The following is a 17,837-nucleotide window of genomic DNA, read 5'->3' as shown; positions in this document are numbered from 1 at the left end:
CAGTCAACAACCTGCAAGGTAGCCGTTAAATGCCGCAAATCTCAACGCTAATCGCACAGAACTCCTGCTAAGCCAAAATAAGAATAGTTTTAGCACGCTGATTTCCGTTATAACGGGGCACTGCCTAATAGGCGGATAAGCCCAGAGGATTGGCTGTTAAGAATATGCCAAAAAAAATTTAGAACGTAAATTTAAGTATTTCTTATATTATACAACCGTGACGATTCTATTCTTTGCGTTCGAGCGCTTGGAGAGGGAGGTTACGTTGTATTCAAACTTTAGACGCGTTTTTTATCAGAACTATGTTTTAAAATTGGTGTACACGATAACTCGAAAAATTATTGACCGTTCTCCCTGAAATTTTGCACACATCCTGTTTTATAATACTACGTTCTATGTGAATTTACAAGTTTTCGAAAATAGCAAAAATTGTAGGAAAATTCGCCCCAAAAATCATTTTTTTTAAGCATTTTATTCCGCAAATGTTTTTTTTTCCTTTTATTGTTAATTCATATAGCAATTATGACATTAATAAACAAAAAAATTTTTGGTTTTTTGTATTCAGGTCACTGACGCCGATGCTGCAATGCCCGCCGATTGAGAAGCTCCGGTGCGACCTTCCTGGAAGAATTCAGTGTACATACGCCATTTTAAATGATTAAAATATAAAAAAAATTATATTATATTAATGTATAAATAAACTGTATGCCAATTTTGACTTCTTTATTTTAAATAATTTTAATGAAAATCAGGGAAAAATGTGGCCGTTTACAGTTATCCATCCCCTTAAAGTTTTCTGAATATTTTTGTATAGATTTTTATATTATTATTTTTTTTTTAACTTTTTTTACAATTTAAAGATAGATTTTTAATTTTTCATTAAAACAAATAATTTGAAATATATGCAATTTTTCAAAATTTTCAAATCGGGGTTTTCGTTACTTTGCGAGGCCATGAAAATTGAAATAAAAAATTTTTGCCACACCCGTTTTCATATGGGATACATGGAAAATGAACACGTTTTTGTTTTTAAAAAATACAAAAATTTTATATAAGATATTTAACATATAATACAAAATTATTTGAGCAAAACCTTTTAAAGCACATCTATTTAAGACCAGGCTGTCTAGTTTGTATGCCGCTGCATATTTAAAGGCGGTGTAATTTTGATATCTATGAATACAGATATTAAAAATGCCCACGCGCACTCAACTACACATATATTCACCCATACCCACACACACACCAAACAAACATATGCACATTCGAACAAATATTTGTCAAGGTGTAGAAGAATTTGTTTACAAATTTTCACTGCGAATAAAGTTGTGAATTACTAACAGCACGAAATTCACCACTTCAACATATGGGAATTCAATCAGTGCGATGCAGCTAGGCGGAACGTTTGGAAGTAAAAATAAATCGAAGAATTCGTCGAACCAAAAACGGAATTATTTCAAAATAAAAATAAAAGTTACTTTTCATATAAATATAATATGGATGTTGCGTGCTAGTGATGTAAAAACTTTTAAGAAATATTAATTATAAAATTGTGTTAAGCTAAAATTTTCGCAATTTAACATTTTTGAAGTATTTAGTGCCATAAAAATTACATAAAGGGTAATAGTTTCGAATTATGGAAATTACCGAGCCCACACTGTGCGTTTTTTATGTAAGCAAAATTTTGGGGCTGGCACCATTCTCGGCACGCAGAAACTCAAAGGGTGTGCTGGATATACGACGTAGTATCATGTTTTCGGTTTACTCGGCCTCGCTATGCTTAATAATGGGTAAATTTATGGCCTTCAATTTGGAAAGATGTTAACTTTTGTATGACTAAAAAATTTTCTGCAGTTTTTTTGACCTATCAGGGATTGTTATTCGATGCAAATTCACAGGTGCCTGTGCGGTGAGTATTCTTGTTAATGTCGCGATTATTATTCGATATGTATTTTTTACCTGAAAAGTTTTGTAGTGACTTTTATTTAGCTGTAGATATGTTACTATGTAGAAGCTTTCTCTTTTATATGGTTTTATAAATTATTTTTTAACAATTAAAAGTAGTTGTAGTTGCTTCAATAAAATTGTAACTTAAATCAATACACTTCTTATCTGATCTAATCGAAGAAGGAAGAATTTCGGGTCTTAAATCGGTATATATATTATATATTAAATGCGTTATTAACTACGCTTACTTCATTCGAGTATTTGAGGTGGCCAGTTTCAGAATTAGGAATTAAAAGCAAAATTAAAAAAAATTATTAATAATAAAAGTTTATTTCAATAACTATTACAAAGAATTCAAATGTAAATTTTTTTATTATTTCATACAAATGTTAATCGTTACGTCGGGTACACTCTTGGAATCTGACCTCTGAACTCCTTTCCACTCGCTGGGAAAGTGATGTCGGGATGCCATTAACCCCACGCACGATATTGTTTTTAGTGCTGAGATGGTCGCGGATATATTTCATAGACTTTACTTTTGAGGTACCCGCACAGAAAAAAGTTCATAGGGGTACGATCGGGCGACTTGGACCAAAACGGCTTATCAGTTAATTAGGGAAGAAATCGCGCTGTATCAGCATGGTCTTTCTGGCCATATGCAACTAGACGCCATCTTGCTAAACCCATATGTAGGATCTTCTCTCATTATTGGCAGAAAAAAATCGTTCAGCATGCGCTGATAAGAGACACAGTCCACAGATAAAATATGGCGCAATTCTTCCACTGCTTGAAAATCCAAACCAAACTATCACTTTGGGATTGTGAAGTGGGGGGTTTAACTCCTTAGGTGACCAATAGTTTTGCTTATTTACATTTCTATTTAAATGAAAATGTGTCTCATTACTTCAAAAGTTGGTGTTTAACGTGCGAAATCGCTCTTACATTGTTTCGCAGAAATTCTAACGCAAATTGTAATCGTTAGGCTTAAGCGCTTGCACCATTTGAATTTTGAAGGGATGTAGGAAGTGTAAAACTCTTCCTCAATATTTATGCGTAATAGCTTTTGGAAACGTTAGGGCAGTCACTTTCTGACGAGCTCAGTATTTTCATTTGATCTCCATGTCCGGTTAGGCTCCGGGTGTGGGCTGTATGCCACCGAGCTTATTGCCCGGAACCTTTGCACGCATGTAAATGTCGAATATTGTAACGTGACCAAAATCAAATTTGATTTGGTGCATCCAGTAAATGTCGAATATTGTAACGTGAACAAAATCTACGACCTAAAAGTGAAAACGAAACTCATGAATTGGTAACCACAATTTTTCCAGAAGCCGCTGAAAATGCCGCTTTCCACTATACACCCTTAACTAAGGCGACGGGAAATTTCTTATTTATTAATTTTTGGTCTAGTTAGTCCCGAAAGATACGGGATATGATCCCACTGCAGATATGAAATCTTCAATTTTGTATTCTGTCTGTCTGTCATCGTCAAATAACGGCACTCGTCTATAATATTTTTCTGAAACCTTAATCGTATATGAAAATCTGATCTCGGGCACCTAATTCCCCATATTCACTGAGATTGCAAGAAATTGACTACATTGACGGGTATTTATTATATTTACAACAACAATTAAATCACCTGAAAAGTGATAAGTATATGCAAGGACAGCATTTTTTTATTACACGAGACGAAATAAGCTGTACTGCATAAGGTAGTATAGTCTGTTCAAATACTCATTTTTTATAGATATTTTTGAGGATTTAAAAAAAAAAAATAAAATGCGATCGTTCTGATTTTATAGTATGTTATTATTGTCATCAAATAGTATACAAAAACAATTTTTTTCACATATGTTTTTGTAGTAGTTTGGCACCAAAGTAAGCGTCTTAAAAAAAATAGGTGGCTTGTCAACAGGATTTTGGCTCTTCAGATCATCTGAAACGAAAAAGTTAAACTGATTATTATTCTGTAGGCTTGTCATTTTGGCAGGTGCTACTTTCGTTTCTTCTCAACGCTGATTTCCACCTGAAAAACATACCTTTCTTTCAAAAGTCCGCCATTTTGTTATTTTTCAAAAAAATTTTCCCATTGAAATATGAAATTAATTTTTAGTGACTTTTGTAAACTGCATTAAGTTTTGGTGCGCAAAGACATATAATGAAATTTTCTGGGGAATATATTTTTAACCCTCTAACTCCTTTTTTAGGTACTTGTCAAATAAAGAGTCAACAAGACCAACTATAAGAGACAAAAATGGGTTAACATGTTTTATATGCGCGAAATTAGCATGAATTGATATATTAAACGTTGTTTCTATAATCATTTTTCGGAACAATCTAGGTTCTAGGTTCATCATAGGTTCAACTTTTTGGGGGCTTTGGTATATTCAGCTTCCACTTCAATTTATAGGACAGGGTAATGTATATATGTGCATATGTACATATTGGCTTTGAGCTACATATTATTGTATAAATGTATATTAATGTGTGTATGTGTTTGTTTGCCTTCAGCAACCTGTAAATACTTTAATTGCAGTTCTTAAAAAATCAAGCGGACTAATAAAAAATGTGTAATAATGAAATGAATAATTAAAAGGTGACACTCCAATTTAACCTGTTCGTGCCTATCGATAACGAATAAACTATTTTTTTATTATTCATAGCCAAGTCATTATATAGAACTATTATCTGGGATCATACCCAGCTCGTTTGCGTAAAGCTAAAAAAGTACAAATTTGTGACGAAACCACTCTTAATAATGTGCCGTTTTTACATTTCCTCATTGTGCGATTTAGCTTCGAGTAACTTCTGGATTTCTGGCAATAAACTATATTAATAATGCCATCTGGGTACATCGAACCCATAGCTGTTGATTCTACCTTAACGACCCGAGCAATTACCAAAATGTTGTCAAAAAAACAACCGCCATGAAGCTGCAATTATTGGTGCCGTATCTGAGCCATAACCGTAACTATAGCTGTTCCCATCAAACATACGGGCACCACTGTAAACGATTATAGGTGCCGCACCATAACACCGTAATCATAACCGTAGCCGTATGTGTCTATAGAATTTTGTTTTTTTCCCGTAACCGTAAACAGCTGTAAAATACTTTATTTTTGTTTTGATAAAAATTTGAATACTAGAAATGAATAATGAAAAATCAATTCACTTAGTGAAAAATTATTCGTGTTTTTATGACAAAATACAAATGAAGTAATTAATTCAACTTCAATATCAGCAGTTTATGGCTACGTCGTGACTAATCAACAAATACGAGTACTGTAATGGAGCGTTGTAAAGTTGTAGCAGCACAAACATTCGCCGTGCATTTACGAGGAATGCTGCTGGTGTGATAGTCCTTGGCCGGATATAAATTCGGGTCGTTCCGTTTACTTAGAACCGACTGTCCTGGGAACGCTGTAATGTAATGGTGCGTCTATGGTTATGGTTACGGCTATGACGTTATTGCTGAACTGAAGATCGTTTAGCAACTTATTTGGAGATTTGAAAAAGAATTTACATAAATGTATTTTGTCAAAGGCAGGTGACTATTGTCGTTGTTATTGTTGTTTGAATAACTGCGATTCACAAAGTGGAAGATACATAATTACAACATCTGGCTGGCATCTGGAGTTTTCAAGAGTGCTATTTTCTGTAGCCACTTCGTTGTGTCTAGAAAGAAAAGAAGAGACCACAATTACGAGTATAATCCTGAAATTTCTTCAATGTTGTAGAAAGTAGACTACTTTGAGTAAGAAGTTTTGAAAATTTATACAGGATATTTCAAGTTTGAGGTTATTTTTTCTGCATTATTTTGTTTTGACAGCAGTTGCAGTTCGATGGCGTCACTTTTGAGAGAAGTTAAGTAGAAAATCCACAACATAGTACTAACGTGAGTTCAATTTCGCTGCAGAATCTTTTAAATATAACCTAAATTTATCATGAAAATGTATAATCTGTGAAACTGCGTTGTACAAAATTTTGAACATTATCGCTCGTTATAATCATAAAACAGACGCCAAGTTAATGGAAAAAACTTAGTCGACAGTCTCGATAAGAAAAATAAAAACTTGAGGTCGCTAAAAATGAAAATATCGCAGTCGTAAGAGAAAGCATTGAAGATAAAAATTTGTTAATTGAACGGAGTTCACAGCAATTGGATCTATCTGTACCCACCAGATGATAAATTTAGCACATGGATTCGGACTTTCAGCCTTACAAGGTTCAATTGGCGCAAAAAGAGATGTCATAAAAACATCAGCAACGTCGACAATTCGTTAATTTCATCCAAGCAAATTTGGATGGTTTTGCCGAAAAGTTCATTTTCCCAGGCAAAGCTTATTTCCACTTGAAAGGGTAGATAAACAAACGGTACTCACCATATTTGCGAAATCCTCGGCTTGCTGCACATTGAGTTCTTAGAAAATTATTTTTGATTGTATGGAAACCAAGCGGATCGCGCAGTAGTGGCTCATGGAGACGCAGTCTTAATGATGAAATCAGCGCCGCCAGACTCAAGAAAAGGGTTTTCAAACCGATGCGATGTTAAAAAAATTGCCGACATAGTCCAAATTGAAATTAAATGTCATCGCGAATTTTGCCAAAAGACGCGGCATCTGTAAATAAAAAATATCGAACTTGAAATACTCAGGACATTAATATTTCCGAATAACATAATTTGAATCATTTTCAAAGCAAACGTCTTTTGACAAGCTAAAAATTACTAAACGATCGATGATTATAAGAAATTCACAGGGCGATATGTATTCCATCAGCTCTCGATGGATTCTTTAAATAAATAGAGATAAGTAAATCTCCTAAAATTGTAACGAACGAATATACACCTACATACATATGTACGTAACAACTTTCGACTTATTACGTCCTAGAAAGTTAAGCGCACTTTGAAATTTTCATAAAAAATTAGGTCATTGTATTTAAAGTCATACATTTTGGATAATTTTTTTGTAAATAGAAAGCTATGATACTTTTTTCAGTATTTTGTATATTTATTCGTACTACTTAAATAATACGAATTTCATTGTATGGTACATTAGAATATAGTACAATAGAACTACTACATTCGGGTATACGCACATATATTTTTATAGAGAATTGCTTTACCTGCTAGTACGTCCTTAAAAATCTTGATAGAATAGCAAACCGCTCGCATGCTGACCATTGGAAGAGTCCAATATTTTTTAAGAAAAGCCGAAAATATACAGAATTAACTTTGATATGAACGAGGAGGAACCAACAAGTGTTTCTAAAATATACCAGATGGCCCTGCCGCCTTCAAACCAACATTTCGTTTGTAAAGAATCCCCTTTCGAAATAACGCATCTCGATTTTCTGGCAGATCTGCAAAATAGTTTTGTTGTGACAGCCATTTGAAACAGGTATTCACCTAAGTACCATGGTTCAGTTATTAACTTCTGATGCAACTAAATCACTAGCAGAAGAATATGACAGCAAATTAAATCTCTTAAAGTCTCGTGGAATTGATAAATTACACCATAATTTATTTCAACCCTTTCTAGTCAATAAAATTTGCGGTGGGATATTAAAGAGGTCATAACATTATCACATGTGACAGTGAATCTAGTAGTCCAAACATATTTGGATATACAAAATCTATCCGCAAGCTATTCACAAAGAAACGCAATCATTTCATAACTTCAAAAAAAATGTTCTGTTCAATTCTTGGACCACTTGTAGGGTGAAAGAAAGCCCTTCCGGTAGCCAATATATTTAGAACGTTTTGCTAAGACAGTACCAGATACATCGACAAGTTCTTCTCTACGAACCTTTAAAAATGATAGAGGGAAAGCTCACACAGTGCAAACTGGCTACGACTTTAGTGCAATCCTCGCAAACGTAAGGGGCTCCGGTGGTCTAGAGCTCGAAGAATTAAGGTATTTTCAAGAATTTGTTTTTACATTAAAAAAAATTAAGAACGATATTTAAATTTTTTAGAACTTTTATTTAACTCCTTTTTACATACATAAATGAAAAATGTATTTTTGTTAATAATTTAAAAAACGGCGCTGAAGTTGTCTCTCCCGAAAAATCGGACCTGGACGGTGTTGTCCATTTTGGCTCTTTTATTTATCTGAAACACAAAAACCATAAAAATTATGAATCGGTATGACTAGTTAGGTCCCGTACTAGATTAAAAAAAAATTTGACAAAATGGCGCTGTTTTGAATTTTACACTCTAAAAATCGGTTTTTTTCAGTTTTCAAATAAAAAAAAAAACCAAATAATTGAAATAAAAATAAATTATTAAATCATTAATAAATAAAATTTCAGACGATTCGGTTGAATGAACACCAGTCCGAAAAAAGCAGTTTTGAGATAATTGAGTTTAAAGTTTAGATCACTTAAATGCGACCATTGATACCTTCGCGTGACGAATCTGACTCTACCTGCTAAAACGGCTGTAGAATCGAAAATACTGGCACCATCCTTCCAAAAATTTGACAGTATTTTCTAAATAGCCGATACTTTCGAAATATCAAAAACAAAATCGATTGTTTTTGAAAATTCTACACCATCGGTACCCCTTAAGTGCTCATGCTTTTCTTTGCCAGAACGCTAGGAGTGTGTGGATGTTTAAAGAAGAGTGTATTTGTCCCAAACACTAAATCTTATTCGGAACCAAGAGAAGAATGTAAGTAGTCCAGCTGAAATTCCTCAAAGTCAGGAACAGTTGAAGCTAAGATGCGCAATTTATCCCGAGACCACCACGAATGCTTCGACCGCAATATTAAAGTGAAACCATTAACAATACAGCTTGCTGATTAGGGCAAATATGAGAGAATACAATTTTTGGCTATCCGAAACAAAATTGTGAGAGTAACTTTGGCTGTTCCTAATTTCAGAAGTATTCTGCTAGCCCAATACAGGCTGGCTTTGCTTGTTTGACTTCGATAACTGTCAAAAATGAATAGGGCAATACTGAAATATTAGAGATATGAAATGAGATCAAATTACAGCTTTGCTTGAAGCGCTGAAGTACGGCGAAGTTTGAAATAGCTCAATTTTCTATCTGCAGCGCTTTTGACATTAACGTCCCTGTCTTTCATTTACTTTGATTTCGTAAATAAATAAATGGTTGGTGTGTTTCTTGTTCATTTTTACTATTAAAAGAGAAATTCGCAATATTTTTGTACAACTTCTAATTAATATCATGTATTATGTATTATTGAATATGGTTAACATATCTCTGTCTCTTTTCTCCTTTTACGAAACATCTGATTGTTATGACAGCGTGCAAAGCGCCCATTTGGCCATACAAGTTTTCAACGCCAAGCAAAAGAAGTACAGTGGCTGCGTTGATTTTTTTCGTATATGTTGTAAATAAACCACTATAATAACACCTGTTACGTCAGCAAATCAGCTGATTCCTTCAAATTCGCTGAGAGCCGAGTAACGGCGAATGATATTGGCCACACCTTTGCATTCTGTACATCGCGGGTTAGGGATGCAATGAGACTTGGTATCTATGTCTGAATGTTGTATAGTTGAAAATAGTTTTCTATTGTTAAAAAGTAATTACTATGAAAATATATTTGCGTACAAACTTAAGACCGCCCCTGTACTTATATTCGCGTTTAAGTTACTCTTAAGTATCGCACTTCTGATATTTCGTAACCTGTGTAAATAGCTAAATTTCTTGTAGTTGCAATGTTTAGCTGAATTGAAATAATTGTTTACTTATTTTTAATACTTTTCCTCTATTTAATCTTTTACTCCTTTTCTCTCTTTCGCCTTTTGCTCGCATTGCGTGTGTAAATTTATTTCACCATTACAAAAAAAAACCGTTACGTCTAATGCACTACTATATATATTGTCAAAATTCAACAATTATAGCCCATCTTTTAGAATGAAATCGCCCACTTCTAAAGTGGTAACAGCGCTAGATGTTTCGGTGGTGGTGCTGGCGTGTTCGACGGGAGTTGGCTGTGGGTTATGGGGGCTGCGATCGACGCGTGAATTGAATTCGCGGCTGAGGAAGGTAATTCAGCAAATATTATTAAAGCTTGGCGTAATTAACGTAAGGCATTTTCAATTTCTACAGATCGATGATTCTTTGCATTCTTTCTCGAACTTTAAACGCGATCGCATAATGGCCATATTAATGACGGTGCTACCTTTTATAGTAATAACTTCGCTCTTAGGTACCGTAATACGAGTATAAGTCCATAAATGTGGTGCAAATTGAAATATATAGGGTGTTTTTTAAGAGCACGAGAACTTAAAATGATAATACTCAAGACCTTAAAAGAGAAATATTGTTGGAATGATTTTTTATTATTTTTGAGTATAATATTCTACACACAATATGTGCGCCGCGCCTACGAATTACACGGCCTATTCGATCAGCTAGTGTTTTGACTACTTTTTCCAATAAATCTGGCCTTGTGGTGTCAATGGTGGCCTTGTTATTGGCTCCCAATGCTCCAAAAGTTGCTGGTTTGCCAGCATAAACCAATGACTTAACATAGCCACATAAAAAGTAATCCAGAGACATTAAATCTCACGAACGAGGGGTCCAGTGAAGAGGACCACTTCTGGAAAGAAGATTGTCAGCAAATTCGTATTGCAATAAATTGATTGTTAGGGGAATGAACTTAAGAACTTCTCAAAAATATCAATTTTTTTTTTCAAAGTAAATTTTCACAATTTGGAAGCGTTGTTCTGGCGTTAAACAACTCATGATGACTTGCCAAACCTTACTGAACAGAAATATCAACACTGTTTGCCATTTTCAGCAGTCAAACCATAATTATCGATATCCATAGTTCTCATGTAGCTAAAAACACCCGATAGATATTTAATATGTTTTAAAAATGTGTTACCCTATTATAGGACTCGACATTTCGACATGGCTGCGCTTTGCCATTGGCATGAGAACTCCCGATGACGATACGGGTAATTTTTATTATTATAAATGATATTTTTTCTTAAAACTTATTTTGCTTACGCATTGCAGAGAATATTACATTTCTTCTTCTTTTTTTTTTTGCCAAAATTATAGAGATAAACGTGCAATGGTACATACCTTTTTACAGTCTGTACTTCATATTGACTGGCCTGCAAATGAATTTTGCCAATACTGCATTCGGTCTGGGTAGACGCTTTCGGCGATTAAATGTGATGTTGAGGAGCACTTTTCTAAAAGGTAATTGAACATCATACGAATTTTCAAACGAAGACCAAACATTTTTCAATTGTGTGCATATTTTTCATAGTTGAGAACAACAAAAAGGAAACTACGGGCAAGCCGCTAATTACGACAGTCAAAGTTGTATCCCAACATCCTTTGGCACTGCACCAAAGTCTGTCCAAATTTGCGAATGAAAGTGTGCAAAAAGAAGGGTCAGGTAAAGGAACATTATAAATACAACATTAAATAAGTAAAATATATTGAAATGAAATAAAATCAAAGTAAAATATTTAAGGGGGAACACTACTGTGAACGCGTGAAGGTTAAGTGATTTTCATGAATTTTTTTTATAAGTAGGGATGCTTATTTGAGGATCGAACAAATTATAATTTATTTAACATATATTCAACTATGCTGACACAAATTTTTATTAAAAAATATTAAAAATTACAATTGTTAAATATTAATATTAATGCGGTGAAAAATCATCTGATAGCAAAAAACCAAAAAAATTCTTAATCTATACATGAATGGCGTACGTGGCGTTTTATTTATGTATTTATTTATTTTTTGAGAAAATGGTTTGAAAAATGAGTTTGTGTTTTTACCCTTTTTTGTTTGTTTTTGAAAGGCTTGAAAAAATATTAATTTTTAGAATTTTAAAAAACGGCTATGTACGACAGTAGCCAATACATGTACAAAAATTAAAAAAAAAAATTAAAATCGGTTCATAAGTCTTCGAGAAATCGAGGCCACCGTGTTCAGAAAAGTCGTTTTGAGAAAAACGCGTTTAAAGTTTTCATTGGACGTTGTAACTCACTACCTGCACTTATTTTATTGTGTATAACTTCGTCAAGTTTCAAGATTTTAAGTTAAAATTTCTTTTACATATAATATTTTTGAATTTATCTACTTTAAGAAAATGCAAAACAATCGATTTTTTTTTAATCACAGTGGTGTTCCCCTTTAAAGAAATAAAATTTAGTAAAAATTGAGGTAATTTTTTTTAATTATAATACACAATTTTTTTTTGCTTTTTATGAGAAAGAATTTTTCTGAAATATGAAATACGATTAGGCGAATGAAATACGAAACAGCAAAATAAATAACAATAACAAACCAACTTTCTTAATTTAAAGCTGAGTAGAAAAAATAAAATAAAAACTTGTGATATAACACAAATTATAATACTAAAATAAATTTTATTAAAAGTAAACAGATACAAGATGGGGCAAAATTAGTCAATTTTTTTTCGATAGATGCAAAAAATATTGGTAAACTTTATGTAGGTATATTGAAAATAAATATAAAAAACTCAATCAAAATTAATTTAATTTAAATAGCTTAAAATTTAATCAAAATATATTAAATAAATAAAATATTGTTAAAAATATGCATTAATTTAATATTTAATAAAATGAGCACACTAAAACAAACAAAACTAAAACAATGATAATTGCCAACAAAATTAGACGAATGAAGAGCAAAAGCCCGAAACCAAAATTGCTTAATGGAAAATATATATATATTTAATATTTTATAAAATATATATATTTAAAAAACACTACTATACTAATAAAACTTAACTAAATTCAATAATCCTAGGTATAACTATAGTATATTAAAATCAAAAAAACAAAATAAAAAAAAATTACGTACTAAGATAAACCGCATAAAGAAAAATAAAATAAAAAATTGTGATATAACACAAATTACACTGTGGAACAAATTCAGGTTAGCAAAAATTAGGTCCATTCTGAGAGTGGCGGGTGAAAATAGAGGCGAAATTAGAAGACCCGTATCGCGCCGTTTTTTTATGTTAGTTCGAATTTTTTTTTTAATCGGCCTTCGAAGTTCGAAATCAGAGCAAAATTGTTTATATGGTTTTTTGGCTATAACTCGTCGACTAATTGATATTTTTTCAATCTGTAAAAGCCAAATTATTGCTAAAGACCTGTGGAACAATTACAATTTTTGAAAAAATTGATTTCGAAAATTTTTGTGGTACTTATGAAACAATATACTGAAAATCGGCATTTGACTGCAAACTTCGAAGGCCGATTAAAAAAAAATTCGAACTAACATAAACAAACGGCGCGATACGGGTCTTCTAATTTCGCCTCTATTTTCACCCGCCACTCTCAGAATGGACCTAATTTTTGCTAACCTGAATTTGTTCCACAGTGTTATAATACTAAAATAAATTTTATTAACAAAAAAATACAAAGTGGCCCAAAATTAATCAAAAAATGTTTGCAAATGCCAAAATTGTAGATTTCAGTAAAATATTGAAAAAATTTTAAAAATTCTTTTGCCATATCTGCCTAGTCAAAGGTCATGCCTCAGATAAAAAATAAAAGTTTTACAAAAGTCAAAAATGTTTTTACAAGGTGGCTCAAAATGAATCACCCTATCGGAAGATTTACAATCTTTGACACTTGTGAACTGGACAAATTGTCGAATAAAATGAAATTAGAAATGCATAATACTTAAAAACATCATTACAAAATTGCTCTATGGCATTATTATTTCAAAGCAATTTTTTTTTTGTTAATTATTTTCCAAGAAAAAAAAAGACTTTAACAAATTTTTTATAAATTTGCCTAAAAATTCAATCTAGAAATCTGAAAACCACAAATTTGTATAGCCACTATTATTAAATTTTTTTTTAAGATTGTTTTTCAAGAAAAAAATTAAGACTAAAAAAATCATTATAAAATTTCTTAAAAATCCGGTGCAGAAATTTTAAATTCTAAAATTTTTATAGCTATTATTTAAAAAAAAAAATGTTTAGACTTTCAAAAAATAATTTATGACTCAAAGATTTCGTTATTAAAATTGCTTAAAAGTTTAGTCAAGAAATTTGAAATTATAAAATTTCTAAAGCCATTATTATTATGAAAAAGTTCAGTCCAGAAATTTTAAAATTGTATAGCCATTATTATTTAAGAAAAAAAATTTTGTAAGACTATTTTTCAAGAAAAAAATTTAGGCAAAAAAAAATGCATTATAAGAATGCTTAAAAGTTCAGTCTAGAAATTTAAAATTCTAAAATTGTATGCCCATTTGAGAATCACAAATTTTTATAACCACTCACTATTTTCCAAGAAAAAAATTAAGATCCCAAAAAATTCATTATAAAATAGCTTAAAAGTTCAGTCCAGAAATTTGAAATTCTAAAATTTGTATAGCCATTTGAAAATCACTAATTTTTATTAACCACTATTATTAAAAAAAAATTTTGGGAATACTATTTTTCATGAAAAAAATTAAGACTCCAAAAAATTCATTATAAAATTGCTAAGGTTCAGTCTAGAAATCTGAGTATCAGAAATGTTTATAGCTACTATTATCTGGAATCAATCAATCGCAAATTTTGACTCAAAAAAAATCATCATAAAATTGCCTAAAAGTTCAGACCACAAATTTTAATTTCTAAAATTTGTATGGACATTATTATTAAATTTGTTTTTTTGTTTGTTTTTAAGAACATTTTTAAAGAAATAAATTAGCACTCAATAAATTGCTTAAAAGTTTAGACCAAAAATTTTAAGGTGTTAAAGTTGGACCAATTTTTTATTGTCATATTAAAAAAGATTAAGAAAAATAATATTTATAATATTACTTTGGTCAATATTAATCTCCACACTAACTCCGTATTAATTAAAGGCAGCTTCTTTCCAGCTGTGAGGTGCTCAGAATTGACTTAAGGTCTATACTCTAGTCTAATCCGAATCTGTTAAGAACGAAGTCGGAAACAAAATTTACCCACCCAAATTTTCATATAACAATTGAATAAATAACAAATAAGCAGAAGCAAAAAAGTTAAATAAATTGCAATAAATATATACAAAAATCAAATCAAATTAAATTAAACGTACAACTAAAAAAAGTCTTATATTTTTTACTATACAGGCAAAAATAAAGTTGTTTTGCTAAAATTACTTGAAGAAAATCACGAGTCCCTTGGAAAGTGCATGCGTCTGGTCTCCAAGTGAGTGCCTTATTGATTTGTAAACTTATTTTATTCGATCTGGAAAATCGCCATTACTGAAATATTCATTTTATATAATACTTCAAGTTCCGATTTCTTAACTTTCATGCATACTTTTTTTTCGCCGACTCTTCACAGCTCCCACGGTATTGCAGTGCTCTTCATACTGGTCTCATGTCTACTGCACTTGGTTGCCACAGCGTATTTCCTTTTTTTAGAACTGCTAAGTAACAAGGACAGCGGCATGGTGTGGCTCCAAGTACTGTGGATTATATTCCATTCTTCGCGCTTAATTTTAGTTGTGGAGCCATGTCATTTGGCGACAATAGAGGTGAGTAAATATTTGCCGCAATTGAAATCCATGTAAAATAACTGTCAAAGTACTAAAGTATTCATTAAAATTTGTATTTGCTTTGCAGTCCAAAAAAACCATACAAATCGTGTGTGAAATTGAACGTAAAGTGCATGATCCAATATTGGCAGAAGAGGTAGGTGTACGTAATACATATTTATGTATGTGTGTGAATGCAGGTGCCTGTGTGCGCAATCTAAATTGACACATTGAAGTAAATAATAAAACTTATAATTAATATTTGGCAAATTACGTCTTGCGCAATATTGAAAAAAACCTTTTCGTTTTCCTCTACCCCTCACAGGTGAAAAAGTTCTGGCAACAATTACTTGTTGTTGATGTGGAATTTTCTGCGAGTGGTTTGTGTCGCGTTAATAGAACTTTACTAACATCGGTAAGTATATTTATTTCCATTTATGTATGTATGTATGTGTCTAAATTCGTGAAGAAGCAACGCAGCTTGCATAACTACCATAAGAATAATAGATTTCGGTAAGAATCTAAGAGTTTCTTACTGAAAAATCGTGGCAATGTTTACTCTCGCCGTACGTTGTTACGATTTGAGTGACGGCGCTCAGTTTGATTAGCTTTTTGTTCACCATTTATTCATGCTTTTAATATTTATTTTTTAATTGCAGTTCAGCTCGGCTATTTGCACGTATCTGGTCATTCTAATACAATTTCAAAACACTAACGGCTAAGCAACTCGATATTTGGGAGCGTAGCTTATAAGTAAATTATTATTATAATTTTTTTATAAATTTTGTATAAATTGTTTTGAAGTTTTCAAATATTTAAATGATTTCCTAAATAAATTCATTTCATTTTTTAATTCGTTTGACTTGGTATTTTTTCTCACTTAAAAAACTATCCGATGTAGGCGCTTATAACATTTTGTCAGAAATTACTCAAATTGCTGTTGATTCCTTTAGCCGCCCACAAATACAATTCTTGGCGGTAGCGTAGAATCGACGGTCCCTCTCTCTCTTTTCGAGTAAAAGGTTAGGTTAGATTGAACAGTGACGCATAGGCGGTTGTTGCTGTTGTAGCAGCTTACTGAACCCCGTAAGCGCAATCGATCGTCTTCATCTAGCTCATCTAACGGTAGGCCCAGGAAACGTGCTGCTCCGACAGGTTGGGTCCAGAGGAAGAGGGATGTTAGCTGAGTAGGTTTGACGGGGCATGTTAATAGGCAGTTAGTAACGTGCGGCCTACCTTCACATGCCGAACATATAAGTATATTGAGTATGTTGAGATCGATTCTGAATAGTTAGGAGTTTAGTCTGCTACAGCACCCAGAACGTAATTAAGTCAAAGTCACGCGAGTCTCTCAGGATAACTCAAGCTCTTCATCTGCAATAGGTGGTGGTTGGACTCCGATGATGGCATTCAGAAGTCGGCAATTTAAGCAAGCGTCTCCCGATGAATGTAATTTAGCGTCAGTCTATATACTGTCCGGTCCAATAGTTCTAGGTTCGTTTTATCCTGGATCTCGTCGGACTAGTTAAAGAGATGCCTCCTAACGTGCCTGGGAGGCGGCTCAGGCTGTAGCACGTGTCTGCAGGGGTGAGACCTACGGTAGCACCTGAGTAGAAAAGCAAATTAACAAAGATTACTGCCAAAATTTTGGAGTTGTATACAGTCGGTATTGAGTCGTCGACTTTAACCTTGAGCTGTACTTTCAGCTCCTACCAATTCCAAGTGGTAAAGAGGGTCGCCATGGACTTAATGGGAAAAAGTTGTAGATTCCTCGTAGTGAAAAAGCGAGAAAGAGGTAATGTTGTTTTTGTTGTAGCAGCATAAACATTCCCCATGCTTACAGTCGGGGAATGCTGCTGGAGTGACAGTCCTTGGCCGGATATAAATCCGGGTCGTTTCGGTAACGTAGAACCAACTGTCGTGGAAACAAGAAAGAGGTAATCGTTTACTTTGGCGCACAGGCCATCGATGTCATTGGCCGACGCTATTATCCTACAATCGTGAGCATAGGAGACCAGGGAGACTCCCTCTGGTGGCTGGAGAAGATTTGATATGTAGAAGTTGAAAAATGAGGTTGAAAGGATACCATCCTGCAGGGCACCTTGCTTTATCTTCCTCTGTTTAGAGTTTTGGGATCGAAAACTTACTGGCGAGTGCCGACCACTAAAATAATTCACGGGCCACCTCTTTAGCCTTGCATAATATCATCTAGTAGCGTGCAGTGGCTGACTGTGTCGAAAGCATTCTTCAGATCCAGCGCCACTAGGACAGTCCTCTCGCAGTACTGTACACTCTTTGCAACCCATGCTGATGTGGGGCTGGAGCCAGATGTTTCGTGTAGAATAGGAGTCTTTCAAGAGTCTTCGCTATATCGTCTACTAACTCGA

General features: G+C 33.1%; 1 protein-coding gene across 1 annotated transcript; it reads left to right on the top strand.

The window, feature by feature from the left end:
- The first annotated feature begins 1,636 nt into the window (after positions 1-1,636).
- LOC128866804 (gustatory receptor for sugar taste 43a-like) lies at positions 1,637-16,193 on the top strand. Its single transcript, XM_054107794.1, has 12 exons — positions 1,637-1,790; positions 1,855-1,909; positions 9,829-9,973; positions 10,037-10,136; positions 10,828-10,890; positions 10,997-11,140; positions 11,211-11,342; positions 15,041-15,119; positions 15,258-15,450; positions 15,539-15,607; positions 15,776-15,865; positions 16,110-16,193. The coding sequence occupies exons 1-12, from the start codon at positions 1,637-1,639 to the stop codon at positions 16,170-16,172; spliced, it is 1,287 nt and encodes a 428-aa protein (XP_053963769.1). The 3' UTR covers positions 16,173-16,193.
- Positions 16,194-17,837: the final 1,644 nt, after the last annotated feature.

This window comes from Anastrepha ludens, chromosome 6 (genome assembly GCF_028408465.1).
Source record: "Anastrepha ludens isolate Willacy chromosome 6, idAnaLude1.1, whole genome shotgun sequence".
Classification (NCBI taxonomy): Eukaryota; Metazoa; Arthropoda; class Insecta; order Diptera; family Tephritidae; genus Anastrepha; species Anastrepha ludens.
Note: the sequence above shows the minus strand (reverse complement) of the source record. Positions and strands in the feature narration are given on the sequence as shown.

Coding starts and splice junctions, on each gene's coding strand:
- LOC128866804 (XM_054107794.1), top strand. CDS start 1,637: ATGGAAATTACCGAGCCCACACTGTGCGTTTTTTATGTAAGCAAAATT. Junction 11,343..15,040: donor TGTGCAAAAAGAAGGGTCAG/GTAAAGGAACAT, acceptor TTTACTATACAG/GCAAAAATAAAGTTGTTTTG. Junction 15,608..15,775: donor ATCCAATATTGGCAGAAGAG/GTAGGTGTACGT, acceptor TACCCCTCACAG/GTGAAAAAGTTCTGGCAACA.